The 18,857-nt window shown below is 40.7% G+C and overlaps 1 protein-coding gene and 1 pseudogene across 1 annotated transcript in view; both read right to left on the reverse strand.

Annotated features, from left to right (window-relative positions):
* Nucleotides 1-11,975, reverse strand: part of LOC142139835 (inactive dipeptidyl peptidase 10-like) — a 58,942-nt gene extending 46,967 nt beyond the window's left edge. The window contains exon 1 of the mRNA XM_075197703.1: nt 11,792-11,975. Within this exon, the coding sequence (XP_075053804.1) occupies nt 11,792-11,975 (184 nt within the window). The remainder of the gene's footprint in view (nt 1-11,791) is intronic.
* Nucleotides 11,976-14,461: 2,486 nt separating this feature from the next.
* Nucleotides 14,462-14,580, reverse strand: LOC142141901 (5S ribosomal RNA; annotated as a pseudogene).
* Nucleotides 14,581-18,857: the final 4,277 nt, after the last annotated feature.

The following is an 18,857-nucleotide window of genomic DNA, read 5'->3' on the forward strand; positions in this document are numbered from 1 at the left end:
CTAGGCTTGGGAATGTAAGGCGGGCATTTATTTTTGAAATCTATTTATTTTGACACTTTCTGCCAGGCAACTTAGCTCAAGCATGCCGGTAGAGCTGTCTCGACTGTCAGAACCATGTATTTTTTTTATTACTAATAAGCAGCTATTTGCTATGTGGTTTGGGAAATCAAGCTTAATACATGGAACATTTAACTGCATGGTTTACAAACCGCAGGTTAGTAAATGTACCCCTTAATGTATTCCTGACATTCTACTGTAGCCCTATTAAAAAGTAAAGTTTAATGGGGTATTACTATACCACTCCTATCCATTATATATTAGTATCCTAAAGGGATTTGATGCAGATAAAGCATTTACGTTACAGAAAGTTAAGCTGCTGTGACATCATTGACCCTGATGTATGAATCCACCATTATACACTACATTTCGGTTCAAAACATACAGTTGGAGATAAACAGTTGATGTATTTGAAGCCAAGAACCCCTTGACAACCACTAAACCCGAGGCTGGATCTTTTATGCTTTTGGGTGAGTGCCAGCCAGCATCAAAAAAATGTTGTTGAGTTGGAAAGGAGAATGATGTCAAAGACATATCAACAAATACTGATGTCCTAGAGTCAGTGCAGTATGAAGCTGAAAAGAGGTTGGATACTTCAGGAAGACAACAATCAAAAATATATCTCAAAATCAACCATGATTTTCTTACAAGAATGAATTATTAAGGTTGCAGAATAACCTTCACAGTTCCAAGACGTGAATATTATTGAAAATCTGGGAAAATCTCCAACATGCAATGTAGGTAAGAAGTCCTAATAATATTTCTGAGCTATAAGACTTCCACAAGGAATTATAGGGGAAAACAACCTAATGTTGTGATTTCTGCCAAATGTACTAATTACTGACAGACAGGCTGCCCAATCTTTGGCATGTGCCCATTCATTGCTTTATTTTTTTCAATCTGTTGAATTCAGCAAATATAGAGCATAACATTGATAGAAATAAATCATGTTAAGTTTGTACTCAGAGGTTGTGCTACCTTTCTAAACACTTAGAAACTAAGTAAAACAAACAATTTGTCCGGGGTTCCCATACAACTGTAGGTGCTATGTCCAGTGTAGAGCTCAATAGTTACTGATTGATCACAATAGCCTTATGTAGACAAACAGCGAGAGATAGCCTTTTACCTTCTACTGAAAAGATCACGCAGTCAGAGATACACCATCTATAGAATACAGTTTGGTTAATGTAGGCAAAACTGGCACAATAATGACATTTGTGTGGGCATCCACCAACCACCAATGATCTACAATTATTTTTTTAACCATTTTCTAAATGGTTGGCTGATGTACATGATCTATATTTAGATTCAGTCACAGTTCTACCACAGTCATTTGGCTCCATGTATTTTAGCTGACAGCCAAATAACCAAATCTATTCATTTTTTGGCAAACTGGGAAGCGCCGACGGATTGTCAGACCAAACAAAAGGATCTAAAGTTGTGTAGCCTACTGAAAGAAGATTGAACAGAAAAACGTCAGAAAGACAAGCACTTAAACAACAGATGTCTGTTATGATGAAGAGAATCAAGGAGCGACAGCAGTGTTTTCAATGGACTCAAGTGTGCACACTGAATATCAGATACATGTAAATCACCACAGCCTATAACAGGGCTGTTCCTGGCTATTCATCCTTCTATAGCTCTGCAAATATCTGGCTACAACTGCAGTTGTTGAAATACATTGAGTGTTTTTTTTCCATGCGCTAAATAAGAAATGTGTATGAACTATAACATATAATCTTGCCTTTGCAAATTATTTATATTCAAAATACAACCTGCACAGTTCTTAACATACACCAATAGATTTAATGCATTTAAGTGACATCCCCCCATCTGGCTGTGAGAATTCATACATAAGTAACAGACATCATTGTGTCTCATAGCTGGATACGGAATGCTGCAACAGGGCAGTGATAAGTTAGAGGATGTCCATTGAAGGAAAAGAGGAACTGAGATAGTCAGGTGGCTGTGTACTGTATTTAGTAGTGAACGGAAAGAAAAATATATGACAAGAATTCATATGACAGTCCTGGTAACTATAGCTGGGGGAAGCTGTATTATAATAGGAGCTGGTTGTCCCAGCTACAGGAGGGTGAGTGATGTAAATGTGATTTTCTCGTCCTGGAAAATTGATGCTATAGCAATGATCAAAACAAGGAACTACTGTATTATAACCATCTAGAAAATAAACTGGTTCAGCAAAGTGTCACAAGCAAGACGTAAGCAATAACAAAAGACTCTTTCGCAGACATTAAGAGATTAATTGAAGGCCAGCGGGCAACTTAATCTGATGAATAGGTGGGTCATTCAAAGCTACTGCAGAACATTCCAAGTTTGTAATATGAAGGAAGCACCGTGCAGTTTTACCCCATGCAGAAGTAGAGGTACCTGACATGCACTTAGATGATATCAGGCACAAATTGCTGATCTGTCCTCATGTTGCAGCTAGACTCTCCCACATCTCCTTTAGGTCTCTATTATTTCACAGAAGACTCTGTAATGTTCTTTCCAATTAACTGAACCTTCATGGATACTGACCAGGTCTGTGCCCAGGGTCTGCTGAGTGCTGATGATCATTGTGGCAGGGAAGAGGTTGCTTGTTCCGTTATGGAGTTAAGAGTATGTCTCTGCTCCCTCAGCAGTGCAGGGAATGGGGATGCCTCAGCACAACTCAGTGTATTCCTCACGCAGCCACAGAAAGCCAATCTAGTATTGACCAAGGGAATTAATCAGAAAGACAGCATAAAAAAAAAAAACCTGACTCTCTCAGCGAAATTACCCACTGTGAGGGAAAGGAGGATGTGTGGAGATGGACTGTTGTTGGAAGGAGGGAATGAAGACGAGCGCAGAGTGGTGACTTCATACAACATATCATAGTGTAGGCATAGCAGTTATATATCAGTAATTTCTACAAAAAACTTACAAAATAATATGTCTGTGCATTTAAATATATCTTATTTTCGTACATGTTTTGTGCAGCAGTTTGTATATATAGATATTTACATTTGTGATTTTGATAATCGTGCAGATGCCACAAAAGTTTCATGGCAATTGTAAAATGACCAGGACTTGTATTCATTATCATTAAATATAAACATACACAAATATATATATATCTATATTTGTTTATAGAATTTAAGGATACATATATATCTCAAGATCCGTGGCCTGTTGAATTTGGGCGGAGATGTTGCTGTAGTACCCAGGCAGCTGCAGATACATATATACCTGTCAGTGCCCGCCGAGCCGGCTCTAATTCAGTGGAAAAATAGAAATAATAATAAAATAAAGCATGGGATCCCCCCTCCTAATGCTATTAACTCTAGTGCTGCCAGTCTAGTGCTGGTTTCTGCAAAATCAGGTGAAAGAATGCATGGGGTTCCCCCAATTTCATGAAAAACTGCTCTAGGCCAGCCAGCTGGGGTTGTTGGCACTATAGCAGGGGGTCCCCCTCCATAATGACAAACCAATCCCAGGCTGTTCAGCACGGGTTTGCATTTCCTAGGAAGTGAGATCCACAAAAAAATGTGCACCCCCCCCCCCCCCCCTAGCGAGACCCAGCACTGTGCTGAAAGTACTAGGGCTCTTCCTACACCCCTGGGGCAGTGGATGTAGTTTAATAAAGTGAAATAAAAGAAAGAAAAAGTGAAAAACACCATTTTAATTTGTGGCACTAGAGGGGAGATTCAATTCCTCGTGTTAACATGGATTTCTGCTCGCCGTAATAATGTGCATCAATTACTATAGTAACTGTAATAATGCGCACCCATGTTGTTCTCAAGAACAATGCTTGGAGTTGAACAAGCCTACAAGTCCCAGCAAGACCATGCTGCCATTAACAGTCTGGGCATGCGGGTGCTTCTAGAACTACAAGCACCAGCATACCCATGGCAGTCAGGGCATGCTGACACTTGGAGAACCACAAGTGCCAGCAAACCCTGACACACAGGGCTTACAGAGCCATGTATTCACACAAAATAAAATGTAAATAAAACACACAAACCTTGTTAAAAGCCCACTATTGTAATAAAAATAATATAAGGGGCTGGTGGATAAGTTTAGTACTGGCTTTGATCATTTCATAGCACTGGTTTGTAGAAAGCAGATGGGTCTTTTTCCAACTTCGTCTACATTGAATGAATAAAAAAAGATAAGAAGATTTTAGTTTATAGTTAATAATGTGATGAACAAGGTTTTGGGAATTTTTTTGCATTAAAATTGATTGCAAAGTTGTGTGTGTTCCATTATATTGGGACCAATGGGTGGCAAAGTTGCCCAGGTTGTTGAGGATGAGCCACAGCATTGGGGTTGGTAGCCTTTGGGATGATTGACATGCTGTTTTCTGTAGTCTCCCCCCCCCCCTTCCTTCTGCTCACTTTTGTGGTCTCGTTATTATAGTAGAAAGCAGCAAAGATTGTTTCACATCGAGACCAGCTTAGTATTTGTGCAGAAGACATGCTGCAAATGTACTTTCTTTTTTCTTTTTGTTACACAATGCAGCATCAGTGGTCTAAGCAGTGCTCAATACCAGTCAATGTAGATCTTCAGCCTAGTGTGCTTTTATTCTGACTGACAGTTACCTCTGTTCAGACCATAGACGCTGCAGATTGATTCATTTAAAACTAAATTAAATGTTTAATTATTTATTATTGTCAACAGCTATCATTAAGTATAAACTCCTGTTCTTAATGCTGCCTTGTGTTTCAACAGCAAGCCATGCAGATAGCCCTGCTAGTGCACGGTAAATTTATTCATGGTTTGACATTTAATATTAACATTATGGGACTGAGTCATTAAGGAGAGAAAAACATCAAAAGGAGTAACTTTGCACCTGGGCAAAACCATGTTGCAATGGAGGGGGAGATAAATTTAAAGTATGGGGACAGATTTATAGTTGGGGTAGGGCATGTCCTAGATCATCTTTAAAGTTCAGTGAAAAAATAAAACTATCAAGTATTTGTGTGCTAGATTAAAAAACAGCCAGTATTTAATTATGTGCAAAATAACAAACTAATTTGCACCCCTTGCATTGTAACATAGTTTGTCCCAGAGAACATTTACTCATTTTTTTGCCTTACTTTCCTTAATGACTCAGGCCCTATATGTGGATAATACATACTGAATGCAGAGAATTTTACATTTGCTTCTTCTGTAGCGCAAAAAGTCTTCTTGACCTGCACCCAGACAAAAGTGTATCACTTCCGAAGAAGAGTACATGTGGCAAATTATGTTTCACATTGATGAGGTAACACTAAATAGTACACTGGTGTCTGTGTGCCATTCACACACAGAGATGATTATACTATCATTCAGTTGTTTTCACTCACTTTTCAAATAATGTAATTGTTTTCACTTTTCAAATTGTAATCAAAATTGATCATGTGGGATCACCAGACAATAACCCTTAAAGTACAGAAATCATTAAGTCCATCAGGGATGAGGCCCCTGAAGTCATCCTGTCTTCAATAAACTCAGGGGTATGTCATTTGGTTGTCTTTTTTTTTTTATGTGCAGAATACTGCTTTTGCTGTTTTGGAAAGGTGGATTGATGCCACGGCAAGAACCACAAAGTGTTTATTGGTGATGTTTAGAAACAAAAATACAAGTCTGCTTTTAGATCAATTTATTGTAAAAAAAAAAACCCACTTTCTGTCCATTTTCAGCAGATTTACTTTGCCGTGTCAGAAGCTATAAGTAAACTAATGGTGTTTCTTAAACATTAAAAATGCTCTGAAAAAACCCCAAGTTATAATTTGTGTGAGTAATGCATAAACATAATACTGATATTAATGTTGGAATGGGACCTGCCTAAAAAGAGCTATAATAGGCTTAGCACAGGCAGAGCCGGATTTAGACCTCATGGGGCCCTAGGCAAGATACTGGTTTGGGGCCCCCTCCCTGAAAAAATCCATAGCACTATAGTTTTTAGCATAACATATACCCCTATTCAGGGGCTGGCTGGCAGACTTTAGCCCAGGGGGGCAAGCACATAGCACTGGCCCATAAGTAGCGGCCCATTTGTAAAGGTTGGCCTCACCACCGGCCCTGGGAGGGCCCTCTGGGGACCACTGGGCCCTAAGCAATTGCCTAGGTTGCCTAGTGGTAAATCCGGCCCTGAGCACAGGGGTGGGAAAAGCCTCAGCCGCTAATAGATTTCCCCCTCCTCTACACTTCACAATGCAGATATTGATGATTGAGATGTATGACGACTTTTAGTTGGAGGTTTGAAAAAGCGGAGATTTGCCTTCAGTAGATTAGATGAATTACAAGTCGACATGTAAATCAGGGCAGTTTATCCCTGTTGTGTAGATAGAGGCTCCAGTGCACTACTTTGCCCCGGGGCGTATAATGCCCATAAGATGGCCCTGACATAAATCTCTAAAAATAGGATATTTGGCCAAAATCGATCTTTGATAGATCCTCTCCTTAGTTTGTGTTACATCAACAATTTGGTTCTGGTATTTGTACCAGACCAAATTTGTATCAAGACCAAACCAGGATTGCTCTAATACAAAAGTGGGCCCAAAGCATAGATAACTTGGTGAGCCCCGATACCCTTTGTGAAACACTACAACTGTGCCCCCTTCCTTATATGCCCCTTTATTTAAACTGCCCTGGGTCATATACTAGGACCAAAATGTCAATGTAAAACAAAGCAGATATAAACTTGTTTATGCTGACAGTGTCTATGTTTCTGTATCACTGAATTTGAATAGAAGTTGACACACAGAATTAAAGTATGAATGTGCACATTCTTGATAACTTTGATAAACAAAATTACATAGAGAGGTTTTATAGATTTATAAATAATGCACCAGCTAATAAACCACTGGGAAATCTGTTACGCTAGCATAACAATTTTTAAATTTTATTATAGTCCTTAAAAACCTGTGGGTTTTGCCATTTTTGCTTAGATAAAGTGCTTATGATTTGTTTGAATCTCCTGATTTACAATGATTAGCATTTGTTGAGTGTGTGTTGCAGTTTTAAGGCAGAAATTCTGGAGCAGGGCCTTCTGCACACCCAAACTAAGGCAATTGTAAAGAGATCCCTACATTGACATTGCACAGTGATCACCCCTTTTCACAGAAAGACCCCTTCAACAGACAAGACCCATTGCACAAAGTCCCCCATATGCATAGAGAAGTCCCTCTTATGCAGAGATTGCTTGGATTCCTCCCTACACAGACGGGCAGCGTTCTGTAATATCAGTGCAGTTGTTAACAAAGATTAAAATACGTGCACCTCCTAATTTCACTAATAAATGTTGTATAAATGTTTTTTCTCTGGTGCTCTCTCTATATGTATATATATATATAGATATATATATATATATATATATACAGAACATACATATAAATATATTTATTTATTTAGATATAGATATATATTGTGCGCTAGTCAGACCGGGGTTACCGCCTCCTGGGATAGACACAGACTGACCAGCCAAGGATATCACACCAGTCAATTGTTTTGGTCTGACTAGTCACAGCTAGTTTTATTTTACAGTCATAAAAATAAACAAACAGGAACAAAATCTTTGCCTGTCTGGAACTACCTAAACATAGAGGACATAGAGGACCTTGTGTCCCCCACACATACAAACTACAAGACTTACTGGTCGCCTTTTGCAGTGCCTCTCAGGAGGCATCCAACCTCCTCCCCAGACTGCGAGAGAGACAAAGGATACTGCCTAGCAGCCTTTTGTCAGCACCTTGGACTGGGTGTGGGGGTATTGCTACAGTTCCTTTCAAACCCAAAGGAATAGCAGTTACTGGAGGGACTGGGGTAGCTGTCAGAGCTACATTATTTTTCCATGGTATCATAAACCTCTCTTGGTAGATCCGTTCTGGGTTTCTTTTTACTGCTGGGTATGTCTTAACAAAGGGAAGTTGCACAAGCAGACTTTTATAATGAGGCCCGGGAAGATAGCACTGACACTCAGGGCAAAGTGCACGGTAGTCATACACCTCTCTACAAACCCCTGGCCAGAAAAAAACGCTGCAAAGCTCTATCTGAGGTTTTCCTATCCCTAGATGTTCTGCTGTTATGAGACCATGAGCCAGGTCTAACACCGCTCTTATATACGCTTTAGGAGCTATCAACCATTCCAAAACCTCTTTCTCCTTTTTTGAACATATGATACAGTTTGATACAGTAACCCCTGACTTATTGCCATGTAAGGGTACAACAACCTACTATCAGGCTTTATTAGGTTTCCATTAACCATATTTACAATCTAAGTAGCCTTTACAAGAGTAGGGTTTTTTAACTGTTTTGAGGCAAAATCTTTCCTCACTACAAAATCAGGCATCCAGTCTACAGGTTCAACAACATTTCCTACTTCAGTAGGAGGTACATTACCCTGTGCTCCGCTGCTGTGCTTGTCATTTTCTGACTCTCCACGCTTGAAAAGGGGAACCCTTCAGACTTGGGGAACAATCCCATTGCCACTGTATCAGTAGCATTATCAAGCAGGTCTGGATTATTTACTTTTGCCATCAATTAAATCTCCCATGACTTCCAGACTTGGGATAAAATCTCTCCCTAATATAACATCAAACCCCAAGCAAGGAACTAATCCCACAGTGACTACCAGATGACCACACTGTGTTCCTATGTGTACTTTAGTGGTAACATAATGTTGAGTACTCCAATTTACACAGGTTACCCTAACAGATTTCACTTTACATTTTAAGGAGTTCAGCAACTCTGTTTTAACAAGAGAAACCATACTACCAGAATCTAGCAGAGCCTTGACTTATTTGCCTTCTACAGTAATGTTACACATTTGTTTGTCTGGCTCAATCTGGCAGTCTGCAGTACAGACCAATTGGGCAAATAAAGACACTCTGCGGTTTACATAATATTATCGTAGATTCAAAGGTAAATGGAAAATTAGCAGCCATATGGCCTTAGTCATCACATCTAAAACATCTGATCACATATTTATCACTCCTCATATGAGGCAGGAACCTTCTTGGCATAACTGGCCAATCTCCAGGTTCTGAACATACCAACTCTGTACATTTTAGTTCATTCCACCGACTTTTCAGCCCCTTCAACTGCTGCAGAAGCAGATTGCTAATGTTCACAGTCTGCGCCACCTTTTGGAGAACATTACTAACTTCCTGGATTCTTGTGATTTGGACCTCTGGTAGAATATTAGATAGTTCTAGATCAATTTGTTCCTTTTATTTTTCTGATATCCAAGTGGAATGTGCCTCAAAGTCATGGTCTGACTCTCCAATCACGCTTGAAAAAGGGAACCCTTCAGACTTGGGGAACACGCCCATTACCACTGTATCAGTAGCATTATCATGCAGTTATCCTTAACAATTTGTATTTTGCTGATGTTCTTAGGCAGGACCTCTTTAACCTGCTTCACATTGTCTTGAATAGAATTAGACTTGTACTGAAGATCTTTTTGAACTTTGGACAATTCTGACTGAATTTGTGGGGTTTGTTCCTGTTGAGTTTTAACTTCATTTTCAATTCCATCTACATAGTTTTGTTGGCTTTCAGTGCTGATATCTTTGTTTCAGCCTGGGTTATAGAAAAAACATTTCTCTTGACTTAGGAGGTGTACAATACCCAACATGTGGCAAAGTAAACTTTTTCTTTTTAACCCTGCGTGCTCTTTAACTTTTCACAGGTCCAGCCCACACTAACTTGTGTGCCCTTATGGTAGGATACTAATGTTGGTTTTTTACATTTTTCTTTCAGTAAAGAATCTGTGGCAACAATTCGCCAGTATTGTTTTATGGCCTTTTTAATCCTATTGGATTGTGTATTAAAGGCTGTTGACAAGACTATCCAATCTGTAAGGTCTTTATTTTATTATGTCTTTTTTCACCAAAGATATGTTGTTTTTTGGCTACAGTGAGGTGTTTTCTTACTGTATACCCATAGAAGGAAATGTAATCTCATTCCTCAAAGTTGTCTTCTACCATATCCGCATCTGTCTTATGTCTTAGTACATGTATAAACTGTGAAATAGGTAGACTCTTCTTCAATACATTAGGGTGATGTCTGGTAGCATGTAAAATTGTATTCTGATCAGATGGTTGTCAATAAAGTATCGTGCTCAAGCCAGTAATTTTTCGGAAAATCATGATATCCAAAAAATCTATTTTATGTTTATCCATATTGTATGGAAATTTTACCAGTGTACCTAAAATCTAACGATACAAATTTTGGAATTGTGGTCTTCAACCACATACATATCATTGTTGAATGAAGCACTATATATAGTCAGGTAATTATAATGTTGTCTAGTTTATGCTTGTCTTGTCTGTTGGTCTATGTAAACCTGTCTTGAATAAGGTCTGGATGTGAAACGATATATATATATATGTGACAAGCATGGTAAGCACATGATGCTCACACAGATTTTGCTGAACCTCTTTGCTGCACTTTATTCAGAGATGGCAGTATGGTATAGTCAGCAAGACGTGTAATTCCAACAAGCAAATAAACAAAAGCATTTTACAATTTTCGGTGACCATGCTTCCATGCTTCTGGGTAGACATCCAGTTCCCTCACTAGACACCAGCCACTATCTGGCATCGGTCACCCAGCTCACACAAAACCAGCTATGTATGCTTCCTCTCTAGCACTAACTAAACTAGTAATTAATCACACCCATGTGCTCTTCCAGTGAACCTGTGTTCTGTGTGTAGATAAGTTTGCAGGATTAACCTTGACTGCAGCATGAGCCTGCAGACCCCTAGAAAACCATCAGTCCATCCTTTAACAGTACGTGGCAAACTGAACTGTTTGCCACAATATATATATAGGCTATATGTGTGTGTGTGTGTGTATATATATATATATATATATATATATACTCTGTACATCCTTACTATTATATTGTTTTGTTCTTTGTTTAAAGTTAATACATACCTGAACATTTATGGAGACAATCATCTTTTGATTTGGATGTTCATGATAAAAGTCACAAGGTGGTACGACTGGAATATTAGTGCATTCAGTTTCAGCACCTTAAGGAAAACCATGCAGTGCTGAAATGCCTTCTTTCATTGTGGACAAAATTATGCCTCATTTTCCCTAAAATACACTAGTCTACGGTCAAAACCCTTAAACACCATGGGAGAGCATGAGAATGATCTGTTATACTTCCAACACTAATCTGGAAGTTCCCATTGCCTAAAAAAATGCAGGACAGATAGGGATTTCTACAGATCGGGTAAAGCCTGATGTAGGTAGGTCAATGTTAAGGGCCATAGAACTATAAAATAGATAATCATTCTGGCTGAAACAGTGCATCAGAGGATGTTCTCAGCCCTGGTGCCAGCCTCCATATGAGGAGTGCAGGCAAGCTTTCCTTTTCCTTCACCAAATCTACAAACCAACAAACCTAACAAGATGGTTATTTTACTGAGTAACCAAGAACCTGCCTACCAAGCTTGATAATTACAGAATCTAGTATGAAGAGGCTTCCCCTGCTAAGTATGGCGACCCCCGCAGACTTACACTCACCCCCCATACCAATAGGAGGGCCCATGAGAACACTGCCTACCCAGATGTCTATAAGAGCTAGAGAAGGGCAAAGAGCATTCCTGGCAGTATGTAAACATCACATTTCTGACTGTCAAGAAAAGTAAACACAGACTGACGTCTAAAGCTATCCTTAATACTCCTCACATGAATGGTAAAAAGGGAAACATTAGCCATTAATTGGAGAAAAAGAGATAGTTAGTACACACAGTACATTTGGTACAATCCTTGTCAGGTAGGTCTTCGTCTGGTCTGCCTGTGTATCCAGGTTGAGATGGATGCAGACCTCTCTCTTCTAGCTGGTTGAAAAGGCAGATGTTTGGTAGCTGCAGGAATTCATCCGCCTCCAACTCCTCTTCTCCGTCAGAATACAGAGTTGCCAGTAGCTCATGTACCATCTCTTCCAGGGCTCCCTCCTGTGGAAGGGGGTCCTCGACAAGCTCAACCACTATCTTCTTGGAAGAGTCAGCAGCTGGGCCGTCAAATTCTTCCCTCTTCCTTCTCAGTTTGTTTTCCTTACCCACAGTGGACACAAGAGGGGGAAAATCTTCCAGGGAAAGGGAGGGAGCTGCAGTATCTTGGGAGGTGGTTAGTGCTACTGCAAAGGACCAACAAGGTTCAATTTAAGCTTGTTTATGGGGAGTTAAGGACTTACCTGTGGAATTACAAAGATTATATCTGGATGTTTATTGAAAGGTTCATTTCATTTTATTTTAAATCATGAATATATGTATATGCATATATGTGTATATTCCACCAATTTCCCTCCAATTATCTTTATTTTCACATCTTTTTCTGCAGCTTGGATGAACTACTTCCCATCCTAAGGTACAGCAAAAGATCTTTGAATGCTGACAGTAGCTACAAAGGAGAGCCTTGCAGACAATCTCAGGTGAAATAACCTTTTATATTTACATGACAATTTAGCTTTCTGGAAAAGTGTGTTTTACATATTGCCATGTACACCAGTGCTCTTATGCAGTTTACTCCTACAGTTACCTGTAATCTTGTGACACAGGTCAGGATCATGCAAGAAGAAGTGATCATTTTTTCATAATAAACGGTGATTTTTAAAAATGTATTTTAGGTCTATGGGTACAGGACATTCAATTGCAACATTGCACTTTACATTTCTGAAAATCAGCTCCATAATTCAAAAGACCTGGAGCCGAGCCGCACCATATGTAACATTTAGTTCTGACATTTAGCACAAAATATTCTGGCTCACAGACGTGGGGAGAGAACGTCTCCTCCTCTAGGCACTTCCCCGCTCAACAGCAGCACAAAGTGGCTGAGGGGAGGCAAATATGGAGGAAAGAGTAAAATCTGCCTTTCTTTCCTCAATATTTGCATTAATGTATAGGACACGATGTTAGGAAATAACCTTAAAAGCATCTGTATAACACTTTGTCTCAGTGTTAAAGTTCAGGAATATATGTGGGAGTTTGTGAGTTAAAAAACACAAGGGGCTAGATTTACTAAGCTGCGGGTTTGAAAAAGTGTGAATGTTGCCTATAGCAACCAATCAGATTCTAGCTGTCATTTTGTAGAAGGTACTAAATAAATGAAAGCTAGAATCTGATTGGTTGCTATAGGCAACATCCCCACTTTTTCAAACCCGCAGCTTAGTAAATCTAGCCCAAGGTCTGGTATATTCTCTTTAGATGTTTAAATTAAATAAGTAATTAAATATTAAATAATAAAAAATTTTAAATGGCAATTTTATTCAGGACAAAGCCCATTTGGTTTTGTCTTTAATAAAACTGCCGTTTTAAAAAATATACAGCAAAGCAATGAGAAACGACGGTTCGACGGAACTGCTGCTTAGTAAATATACCCCTTAATCGTAATTTATTCAATTTTCATCTTCTGCTTGTCTATTACAGGGTTTATTTACAGATAGGAGCAAAAAAAAAAAAAAAGGGCAATCCCTTACAAACCATGTTGCAATGCTTGCAAGGAGTGCAAATTCATTAACATTTTTGTATACAGGGAAAATACTGTTTTGCATGTAGCACACAATACTGGACAGCTTTTTTTTTACAATATTGTTGAGCTAGGATGTTTCTCCCTCCCAAGTCTAGATCTGTCCGCACATTTTATATTTGCATTCTCCTCCATTGTTTAGTCAACTGTAAATGTGCTCTTTTTTTGTTTTGTTCTTAACTCTAAATTTGGCCCTCATGTTTTAACCAATAATATCACCATACTGTTAGCAGCAGCAGTAAATGTTTGTGCAGATCTTGTGAGTAGCAGTGACATCTTTAACCCTGGAACAGGGGAGTGAGGACAGGGTTTCATGTGACATGAGAGAAGAGTCATGATTTGTGTTGTGCAATGTTGTCAAAATACACACACAAAATGTTTTCCAGTGGAAGAAGCATATTACTGAATAATTCTGACTCATTATGCTCCTGCCATATTGATGTAGAAACAATAGTCATATTTACCTAATTGGATTTTATCTTAACACAACAAATAATACCATTAGTTTTACTTAACATCAACACAGGTAGTATTAGGCTGGGTACCCTATGGTGTTTGATTTGCATTAAAAAAGCAAGTTCAAATGCCAGTGAAGCTGAAAGTCAAGCACAAACGTGTTTGATATGTGGTAATTGTACTTGCGTTCAGGAGGGTATTGGGACTGCTCTATTGACAATACGTTTAATTTGCCACAATGTTCCCGTACGAAAGTAACCTCACTAGAATCATTGGAAACAATGAGTAATAAATAAATGTTTAAGATTCTCCAATTGCAGCAATATACACCTTAGGCTAACATCCAATTTAACCAATATTACAAAATATCCAAAAAACAAATAAAGTGTATTGTGCGCTATTGGGACATTATACAACAGTAGAATTTTACTAATTATACTTTAGCCTACAGCACTTGGTATCCCCAGGTGGTTTCCCATCCAAGTACTAACCTAGCCCAATCCTGCTTATCTTCCAAGATCAGACAAGATTGGGCTTGATTAGGGTAGTGCAGCTGTAGGCAAATCTTAATTTTTCACCCAATGTCCTTTTAAAGTGATGTGTACTTTCTTCTTAATAAAGGTGTATCACTTCCTCTTTTTCCTTCAGTGTTACATATAAAAAAGCAAACAAAAAAAGATCAAAGTGCAAACTGTGCTAACTATTAAACATAAACAACTGCAATCTTTCTTCTAATTTAAACTTCACAGCAAATATATTCCAATTAAATTTCAAACTCATGAATGTTCTCATCCACAAGTGTAATATCAATCTCCTTTTCTTTCCTCTCTTAGAGAGGTCTGAGTTTATAGGAGTTATTCACTTTTTACAGATGAACCAAACATTTCTGTCTTTCATTTCACTTATCACTCCACAGATTGGGTTTATAAACAAATAAAGCAACAATAGTGAGATTTACTAAAAAAGTAAATAAATAATCTTTATTTATCCCAATATGTAAAAAATACAACAACATTCCAATAACCAGTTTCAAAATTTCTCTCCAATCCCTATGAAGGTGGACTCTTACCCCATCAAACACATAACAGGCATGTAAGGAGCGCAATCACTGCCAGATGATATCAGCAGGTGCCGGCCACATTGCCTCACAGTCCTGCAAGTCTTTTAGGAGCAGTTTCCACCTGTTATCGGATCCCCCGTTCTCACCACCAACGCGTTTCGATTCTGTGAATATTTCTCAATTGGACACACCTTGAAAAAGACGGGGGATGGGAGACCACCTGGGGATACCAAGTCCTGTAGGCTAAAGTATAATTAGTGAAATTCTATTGTTGTTGTATAATGTACCAATAGCACACATTGCAAACAATGTTGTATTGTGCTGTACTTGCATTAAAAATGCTAGTGCAAAACAGTAAATTGTATGAGGCCTTAGTTAGCTAAAAATATATTATCAATTAGAACTATAATAGTTAATATCATAATTTTTTATATATATATATATATATATATATACAAGTTAACCCGTGCATGATACTCATGCATTCTAGTCAAATCAAGCTACTTAAGGTGTTAAAAAGGTTCTTGTCATGCATTTGGGCCATAGCCCAGGCCTCCTCAGGGGAAGAGCGTTACTTCCCGACGTAAGCGCCCTTTTTTAACGTGGTTTTGTCCACATGTCACCACCTCATCATTCTTCTCCATCACCTCATCCTTCATTTTCATCGGCACATCTATCCAGATGTCTATCCAGACACAGGGATCTCTCTCAGCGGTCCTGAGTATCACACTCCTCTCGCTCTGTCACCCCCGGAACCACCAACCACTCCCCACTGTCACTTCTCCTTCAAGAAATATATATATATATATATTTTTTAAATCTTTATAAACACTTTTAACAATTAACAAATTAAAAACATTTTAGTATACCAAATTTCAGCCCTTTCTAAAAAAAAATTTCCACACACACTAAGAATTTAGTAGGTCAGTGTATAACTCCGCCCAGCAGGTGGCGCTGCAGCTTGGTTTTATTTTTTCCACACACACACACACACACACACACACACACACACACACACACACACACACACACACACACAGACTAACACACGCCACTAAGCATTTATATTATAGATATATAAAAACTGCATCTGACATGCTATTTGGCCTATACCAGTTTTAAATAATGCCTTTTGGACTTCAGAGTGCTCATGCTTCTTTCCAGCAACTCATTAATCAGATACTCCCTCTGCTCCAGAACGGCAGTGTATCTGGATGATATAGTTGTTTACAGTAAAAGCTGGAAGATTCTTACAAATAGGCTGTAGGTGGTCCTTAAGTCCCTTCAAGCCACTGGACTTACAAGCAACCTCAGGAAGTGTTCTCTGTTTAAGGTATAGAGTAGGAAATAGTCACCAAAGTTCAGGTTTATAATAATATTCCTGTAGCACAGACAAAAAAGAGGTACCGTCATTCCTTGGCCTGGCTGGTTATGACAGGAGAATCATTGGCCCCAAGAAATTGACCCCAAATTGTGTCTATGTGACTCCCGAATGTCAGGAGATGCTTAAAAAAATTAAAACATGTTTGAAACATTTGTGGGAGCCCTGGGTCTAAGCATTTATTATGGTTCACAGTTTATCCTGCTCAATGCTTCGAATGAAAGTCTTGGACCAGCCAAAGATAGAGCACTTGTTCTTCTACCTAAGATAGAAGCTTTATTTTGGTGAAGTTCTGTACTCCACAGTGCAGGTATGACTGACAGTAAAGTGGCTGGTTGAGTCGCTTTGGTATTATCTTGTGGGGATTGCAATTAGAATTTGTTTTACGAATCATGTTTACCATGTGTGGTTACACTCCATGAAGGATGCCATTCTTCACTGTTTAGGTGAGATCTGGCTCTCCAGCTTTACACTTTGGATGTCACCACGGGCCAGGGCAACTAAACCTCACTACAGACTTTTTGTCTTGCATGGCGATGGAGTGGCAGGCTTCTGACTCAGTTTGTGCGGCACCACCCTTAAATGAGGTAGGCATGTGGCAGGGTGAAAAAACTTTGATGTTGTTATGGCGAGATTCCATGCCCACCTTTGATGTTACTCTGTGGTGTAAGACGGATTTTGTCATCACAAAGTGCCGTTTTTCACAGGATAGTTTTCTATTAACTAATTATGTACATTATAAAAACATTTTTATTTACAGGTAAACCCTTCACCCCTGATGAAGTGCTCTGCATGAAATGCATAGGGTGGTTAGTTGCATGTTATTTTATCCAGTGCACCTCTTGTTCCAGACCTGTGACAACGCTTTCTATGAAATGATGATTCAGATAAACCTTTTATTTATTATCTTCAAGTGTTTTAACCATTTATGATTAAACACTTTGGAAACATTTCTACACATGTGTGGCCCCCTGGTGTGGAGCTTACTTTAGGTCGGCGGTTCCCAAAGTGTGCGCCCCGGCTCCCAGGGGTGCCGCGGCGCTGTCACTGGGGTGCCATCGGCCAGCCCTAGAAAAAAGAAAGCAAACAGAAATTTACCAATCCGCGCGGCGCCGGGACCCTGCAGCCTCCTCACTCCCGCAGCAGCTGTCACTGAATATCGACGTCAGTGACAGCTGCGTGAGAGAGGAGGCTGCAGGGTCCTAGCGCCGCGCGGATTGGTAAGTTTCTGTTTGCTTTCTTTTTTCTAGGGCTGGCGCCTGGCACGGGGCAGAGGAGGGGGACAGATGGCAGACGAGGGGGACAGAGAGCAGAGGAGGGGGACAGATGGCAGAGGAGGATGGCAGAGGAGGGGGACAGATGGCAGAGGAGGGGGACAGAGAGCAGAGGAGGAGGGTAGATGGCAGAGGAGGAGGGCAGATGGCAGAGGAGGGGGGCAGATGGCAGAGGAGGTGGACAGATGGCAGAGGAGGGGGACAGATGGCAGAGGAGGAGGGCAGATGGCAGAGGAGGGGGACAGATGGCAGAGGAGGATGGCAGAGGAGGGGGACAGATGGCAGAGGAGGAGGGCAGGTGGCAGAGGAGGGGGACAGATGGCAGAGGAGGGGGACAGAGAGCAGAGGAGGAGGGCAGATGGCAGAGGAGGGGGACAGATGGCAGAGGAGGAGGACAGAGAGCAGAGGAGGAGGGCGGATGGCAGAGGAGGGGGACGGATGGCAGAGGAGGGGGACAGAGAGCAGAGGAGGGGGACAGAGAGCAGAGGAGGAGGGCAGATGGCAGAGGAGGGGGACAGATGGCAGAGGAGGAGGACAGATGGCAGAGGAGGGGGACAGAGAGCAGAGAAGGAGGGCAGATGGCAGAGGAGGGGGACAGATGGCAGAGGAGGGGGACAGAGAGCAGAGGAGGAGGGCAGGTGGCAGAGGAGGGGGACAGATGGCAGAGGAGGGGGACAGAGAGCAGAGGAGGAGGGCAGATGGCAGAGGAGGGGGACAGATGGCAGAGGAGGGGGACAGATGGCAGAGGAGGGGAACAGAGAGCAGAGGAGGAGGACAGATGGCAGAGGAGGAGGGCAGAGGAGGGGGACAGATGGCAGAGGTCTGGGACAGATGGCAGAGGTGGGGGACAGAGAGCAGAGGTGGGGGACAGAGAGCAGAGGAGGGGGACAGAGAGCAGAGGAGGGGGACAGATGGCAGAGGAGGAGGACAGATGGCAGAGGAGGAGGGCGGATGGCAGAGGAGGGGGACGGATGGCAGAGGAGGGGGACAGAGAGCAGAGGAGGGGGACAGAGAGCAGAGGAGGAGGGCAGATGGCAGAGGAGGGGGACAGATGGCAGAGGAGGGGGACAGAGAGCAGAGGAGGAGGGCAGATGGCAGAGGAGGGGGACAGATGGCAGAGGAG

The sequence above is a fragment of the Mixophyes fleayi genome, chromosome 2, assembly GCF_038048845.1.
Source record: "Mixophyes fleayi isolate aMixFle1 chromosome 2, aMixFle1.hap1, whole genome shotgun sequence".
Taxonomy (NCBI): Eukaryota; Metazoa; Chordata; class Amphibia; order Anura; family Limnodynastidae; genus Mixophyes; species Mixophyes fleayi.